This window comes from Limulus polyphemus, unplaced genomic scaffold, assembly GCF_000517525.1.
Source record: "Limulus polyphemus unplaced genomic scaffold, Limulus_polyphemus-2.1.2 Scaffold1632, whole genome shotgun sequence".
Classification (NCBI taxonomy): domain Eukaryota; kingdom Metazoa; phylum Arthropoda; class Merostomata; order Xiphosura; family Limulidae; genus Limulus; species Limulus polyphemus.
This window is the reverse complement of record NW_013667242.1, coordinates 245,602-252,751: the sequence shown is the minus strand read 5'-3', so window position 1 is coordinate 252,751 and position 7,150 is coordinate 245,602. Positions and strand designations below refer to the sequence as shown.

The window sequence follows — 7,150 nt, the reverse complement described above, 5'->3', positions numbered from 1 at the left end:
AAACACACTTTCACAACAGATTCATTCCAGCTTTTGAGAGCAGTCCATTTTGTGATGTGAGACAAACACACTTTCACATAAGTTCCTTCAAGATTTTTAGGGCAGTCCATTTTGTGATGTGAGACAAACACAATTTCACAACAGATTCATTCCAGCTTTTGAGGACAGTCCATTTTGTGATGTGAAATAAACACACTTTCGCAACAGATTCATTCCAGCTTTTGAGGACAGTCCATTTTGTGATGTGAGACAAACACACTTTCACATAAGATTCATTCCATATCTTTAGAAAGACAGTCCATTTTGTGATGCTTTGAGAGTTACGATGTGTTAGTGAAGTTTCATCTGTGTCTTATTCATCACTGGTGATGATTGTACGTTAACATTTACCAGGGTACTGTCCAACAATTTTTCATTTATCTACAGCCTCATTTGCAATAGTCTTATCACTATGATCAGCGGTTACTTCCAGTTTTTCTTCAATAAATATTTTGCTTACTTTTTTTTATCTTGAGTTCAACATGATGTCTTCTCTCATTTATTTCACCTGCAAAGAATTTCCACTCTTGTCCTTCTGAATACAAGATCCCCGACCCTTGTTTTTGTCTAGACCAAGTGACAATAAGCTAGGTTTACCTACTTTGAAATACCACAAACCAACACGGCAGAAACGATTTTTGGTCCAATCTTGATGTTTTCTATTTCTCATCTTATTATATTTATGGTCCTCAGGAATTGATGAAGTATGCAAGTCATGTACCCCCTACTTCTAGAATATCTCACTATAAAAACCATTCTTAATAACCTCAAAGTCTCAAGTCAACAAGAAAAAAAAGAAGATTTATTGCTTTTCGTTTAAACACATTTTATCACCCAGACTCTTCAAATTATAATAATCTAAGTACAGAGTAGACAAGAAAAGGTGTGAAACAGGTTTCTTATCCTGGTTAGAGAAGGCTTTCGAAATTTGCTTTATGCTTCAGTCAACTGTTAATATTCTTTCTTTGTATGCTTCTTCTTATAAACATAACAGTCAAATGCTTTGGTAACTAAAGTGTTTTTCTCCATATTTATTACAACAACTTCTTTATTAGCAAGCTCAGCTTATTGTCTTAGATCAACTTTACAGTACTGATATATCTGATGTTCTTAGATGCTTTAGCCTAACAGTATGACTGATTCATTCCAACTTATTAATTTTTTTCAAAATTTTTACACATTCATAAACTATTTATGTTCTGCTGTTGTAATTTATTGCATAATATGTTAGAACTTCTTAAGTCTATCAGAATTGGTGTTTTTTAATTAAAAATTTAATAAAAGCATAAGGTTTTGTCATTCAGTGTTAAAGTGTAAATTAGGCAGAATCTTGTAAATTCTTTAGTGTTAAATAATACAGTTTCACTGGCATCAAGGTGAACTTCAATGGATGAGTGGCCTGGTTGCATTGTATTTAGAGGTTAACATTTTTACTTCTTCATCAACTCTATACACAAATGATGTCATCTGAATACCATGTGTCCACTGGAACACTATCAACTAAAGCCATGTGTCCAGTGAAATGCTGTTACCTGAATACCATGTGTCCAGTGAAACACTATCAACTAAAGCCATGTGTCCAGTGAAATGCTGTTACCTGAATACCATGTGTCCAGTGAAACACTATCAACTAAAGCCATGTGTCCAGTGAAATGCTGTTACCTGAATACCATGTGTCCAGTGAAATGCTGTTACCTGAACACCATTGGTACAGTGAAACTCTGTTACCTGAATACGATGTGTCCAGTGAAACACTACCAACTAAAGCCATGTGTCCAGTGAAATGCTGTTACCTGAATACCGTCCATGTGTCCAGTGAAATGCTGTTACCTGAACACCATGTGTCCAGTGAAATGTTGTCACCTGAAAACCGTGTGTCCAGAGAAATGTTGTCACCTGAACACCATGTGTCCAGTAAAACACTATCAGCTAAAGCCATGTGTCCAGTGAAATGGTGTTACCTGAACACCATTGGTCCAGTAAAACTCTGTCACCTGAATACTATGTGTCCAGTGAAACACTATCAGTTAAAGCCATGTGTCCAGTGAAACACTACCAGCTAAAGCCATGTGTCTAGTGAAATGCTGTTACCTGAATACCATGTGTCCAGTGAAATGCTGTTAACTGAACACCATTGGTACAGTGAAACTCTGTCACCTGAATACGATGTGTCCAGTGAAACACTATCAGCTAAAGCCATGTGTGTTCAGGTAACAGCATTTCACTGGACCATGTGTCTAGTGAAACGTTGTCACCTGAAAACCGTGTGTCCAGAGAAATGTTGTCACCTGAACACCATGTGTCCAGTAAAATGTTGTCACCTGAACACCATGTGTCCAGTAAAATGTTGTCACCTGAACACCGTGTGCCCAGTTGCTTCATTTGTTTACTTTAGAACAATCTATCAGTAGTTTTTAATGCAAACAAGTTTTAAAACTAGAATATTCTTGTCGACAGAAACTTTTATATTTTAAGATGCTGCAAATTCAGGTACGGTTTAAGGAACTTGTTTCATGCAAAGTTTCTTTCATTAATAGCACTTTTGGTAGTGAGCAATATTATATGTTTTTTATGAATTAAATACACTATAGTGACTAGTACCGAATCATTAGTAAAATCTAGGTTGTGATAACATATGACTTTATAAGGCGAGTAGTAAACTGGGCTGATTTAATTAAGCTGTTATTTCAATATATTGATCAGCAAAGTTTGGTGACTGATAAATAATTTATAATACAATTTTACAACAAAACTAATGCAAAAAAAAAAGGAATGCAGTTTGTTGAATAGTTTAAATTGATATTATCAGTATTAAAAGTTGAATTAATGTTGAAATGGCTCATGTGACATGTATACATATTGTAGAAGAAACTATAAACATTCCTGGGAGATCAATAACCACAGGGTGAATTTCTCATATAAAATTTATTATATATACCATAAAATTTTGTGTAAAAATCTGATTTCCTAAATTCTCAATAAAAAAAAAGAGGTAATATAAAACTTTATGAAAATAAACAATTAAATGTAATAACATGTAACAATACAGAAAATGTTCAAAAACAAAAAAAAACACATGAAATATGACTAGGCTTAAGTCTACAAACATCTAGACCAAGATTTCTTAAATAATTTAAAATATGAGAAAACATGAATATTACATTTCCTTGAACTGGAAATTTCTCACAGATTGAAAAACAATTCTTGTAGATTTCAAATAACAGCATATTTGTTTTAGAATTTCCCTCCAAAGTTTGGGGAATGTTTAAAAAAATTGTTTTTCAATCTTTTGATGAAAATGAACATAGATTTAGTTATTTACCAAACAATTAATAATTAAGTAGTATCATTGACATTAAAATCAACCACATATTTAATGCAGCAAGAATAAACAGAAGCTTACTGAGATTAATCTATGTTCAGTAGTAAGCACGTGCCTTGCAATATCCAATGACTGATGTGTTCTGTTGAACGGATATCAGCTTCGAAGACTAGTCCTACTCCCATGGCATTTCGTCTGTCAGAAGTTGTATACACAGGTGTTCGGAAAGTGTTCTACAAAATAATGGTTAACAAAATGAAACTTCCATTTTTTGAAGATAATTTTACTTTTATTATACATCAAAAATTAGGGGGGCGGGTTAAGTAATTCAAGTTTGAAAAAATTATGAAATCGAAATTCAGATATCTTATGATTTTCCAATATAGCATAGAAGAATACTTTTACATATCTAGTAATTTTTTTTTAAATCGGAGGGGAGGGGGGGGGGGTACAAGTGACCCCTTTGCCCCTTCCTGCGGCCGCCCATGACATCATGCATAATTAACTAGAAACAACCAGATATTTTACTGTTCTCTACAAAATAAAAAATCGACTCCCAAATACTTCCATATTACGATCATTAAATAAAACTTATTATCCGTAAACTAAAATTGTGATAAATAAAATTATTGTTGGAAACTTTAAGCTGACAAGGTATGAAAGTTCTTTAACCCAAATAAATGTGAGAGAAAAGACAAAAAAGCTTTAATTCTTATGTACATACTTTTTTTAAACAGGGTCATGCTATTGCACGAGGGCTAAAGTTTACAAGTTCGACATTGTAAGTAAACAGTTCTGTTACGCCCTCTCTTGGGAATATTGCTAACTACATACCTTCATAACCTAATTGGTTTTATCCCACATGGAATAAAAGTATGAAGTAAATACATTTTACACAAAAATTTACCCCTTACCCCATTTTAAACAGTGCATAATGAGTCAATGTTTATAAATCTAAAAAAATAATATATAATGAATTCATGATTCTCAGCTTCTTTTATTTTCTCAACTTACTTTTTTATTTTTAAATCAAAAATTTGATTATTTTAACATGGGGATCCCTAGTCAGCAAGAGGGAGGGGGGCTATATTTTCATAACTTAGTAACGTTGGATGTTTGAATCAACTTGGCAATAAATTGAAATTAACCCTTGGGTTACTACTAGCTGAACTATACAAAGAATCTTGCTTGTAAACACTGTATTTATAGTTTTTTATTTACCTATTCCAAAGTATAGGTTTAAACTACATATAACAAAGTATCATCCCTTGAACATAAAGTTATCCATGTCTTACTTCTCATGTGACTTCCATCTCTTTCACTGGTTTTTACTGTTAAAACTAAAATCAGTTTTAACTTTATAATATTCTGTCTATGTCTGCTTTTTAAGATTACTGCTCTAAAATGCAATAAACTCAACTATTAATACATAGAATAGTTGTTGCCCTGTTTAAAAGTTGTAGTATCGTAGTGATGGTATTAAGGGTAAGAATGGGGGGTAGGACCCCCGAATCAAGGTTCACATGGGGTGAACATGGAACAAACTCCAGCATTTGTATTGATAAACCAAGGTTTACATTGGAATACATTCTAATAGTAGATGCATAATTCATCTACTCAAAACATCTACTATTTGTAGCTCATAACTTAAATCAGCTCTGCTTAATTTACAGTGACCCAGTGTTTTGATATTTATTTCAAAACAATAACAAAAAAATATCAAATAATTTACAATTTTCTGTATGCTTAGTAAACATCTTTTCCCTATACCAAATAAAAATTAAATTTAAACGTCTTTTTCTCTTAACAGCTGGTGTGAATAACTAACCCCCTCATCCCCCAGACCCTCTTGCATGCACAATTAGTCTAGTAAAGTGTTCTTAAATTAGGCTCTGTATGTCAGCAAGTGCATATATCTTAGGTTTACAATAGCTTTTCGTAGTCTATCTGGTTGTCAGTTTTAGCTGTCCACATTATTATGCTTCAAAAGAACCTGAACATTACTCCATGGAATGCCTACTTGAAGTTTAAGGCGATGGGTCTCCACTGGAATTATTTTGAGCACAGGAAGAGGTTGAACTAGTTCTCTAGGTTTAGCAGAAACTAAACAACCTTGTTCCAAGTCCCAACCAGCACCCTCCAGGTACAGTCCACAGACGTAACAGCCTAAACGAAGGAACAGCAATGACAGATAATGTTCAGTAAAGTGAAGATTCTTAATTACTTTAAGATGAAATCAAGGTTGCATAATGAACAAATACTCTGTTCACAGATTTAACAACCTAAACTAGAGAACAAAAATGACCTTAAAAACAAACAAAAGGATTATTTATTTCATATTTGACAGCAAAAATAAGGAGTATATAATTATTATTATTTTCAAAAGAGGAAAACTAGTGTATTTTCGAAAACATGATAAAACAATACTGCTCAAACAGAATTAAGTAAAACATTTTATTGATTGTGAAAAGACAAATATTAAGACAAGATGTAACATAAATACGAAATATTTTTCAGTTTAAAACTTCTCTTTTCTTTTATAAAAACATAATTAATTAATAGTGAAAACATAGATACTGTATTCAAATTCGGTGACGAGGAACCCACTTTGAGACAAATAATGGCTGGAGACGGCTTGAATGGGTAATGAAGAAAAACTTTAATATAAGTTTAACATAACAGCAAATGTACAATGTTTTGACAAGGTTTTGTCATCATCAGGTACTCGTTGAGTGTCGGATCAGATCTGTTGATTACAAGGTTAGGCTGAGCTGCATTGTTGTGTTTCACTTCACGTTGTTGTAGTTTCCTGAGTTGATCTAGCTTCTTCTTGTGTATTGACTTCTTTTCTTGATTCAACAATGAGTTGTTTTGGTTGATAGCGCGTTGTATATTGCTGTAATCATCTGGTTTGAGGTAGCAGGCTAGTTGGTGGTCTAATTTCTGTTTGAGTATTTGTAAGTAGTCCAGTTCTTGATATTTGGAATTCAGGGTTGCTTTTAGGAGTTTTTTCTGATGATGACAAAACCTTGTACATTTGCTGTTATGTTAAACTTATATTAAAGTTTTTCTTCATTACCCATTCAAGCCGTCTTCAGCCATTAATAGATACTGTATAATATGAGTATTTCACTTAAATACATCTCAGGAAATGTGATATTAACCCACCAATTGGAGGTCTATCAGTAACATCACTTTCCGTTTGGAATGAGGTGACCGAGGAATAGAGAGTGGAGCGATCAAGAGGCCATCCATTCTTCCGACAAGCTGCCTGGACCAGAGCAGTCAGGTAGGACTCTGGAATGTGTAATCCTGATAACCACATAACCTGTGGCTCCCCTTTCTTCACCTGGATGTAATGGCTTGTATGTTATTTGTTATACTGTCTTACACACAGACTGCATAAATACTAATGCTACTACTTAAGTCAGGTTCAGATTAGTGAACATACCACTTTTGATGTTCTGGGGGTTTCTGATGAATTTTGGTAATAAATAAAGTAAAAACAGCTAAAAATGTGATACAAAAGATTAGTTAAAATACATCAATGTTTCACTATCATTAACCCAGTATTATTAAGAAAAGACAATTATAATAACAACAGTATATGTTATGGCTGATACGATACAATACATATCTAGATATTGATGCCGTGACACGAAACATATCTGGATACAGAAGTTTTACCAAGGTTTTTTTACAAAGTTTGACAGTCTTGTCTGTAATTTATTATTTATATTACTAACATTGTGTTATTTAAGTACTTCACACTTTACAGTGTTTTTCAAA

At 33.2% G+C, this 7,150-nt stretch overlaps 1 protein-coding gene across 1 annotated transcript in view; it reads right to left on the bottom strand.

Annotated features, from left to right (window-relative positions):
* Nucleotides 1-3,108: 3,108 nt before the first annotated feature.
* Nucleotides 3,109-7,150, bottom strand: part of LOC106464372 (dynein heavy chain 10, axonemal-like) — a 125,092-nt gene continuing 121,050 nt past the window's right edge. Inside the window, 3 exon segments of the mRNA XM_013924509.2 lie at nt 3,109-3,594; nt 5,382-5,527; nt 6,530-6,710. Coding sequence (XP_013779963.2) covers nt 3,448-3,594; nt 5,382-5,527; nt 6,530-6,710 — 474 coding nt within the window. The 3' untranslated portion in view covers nt 3,109-3,447.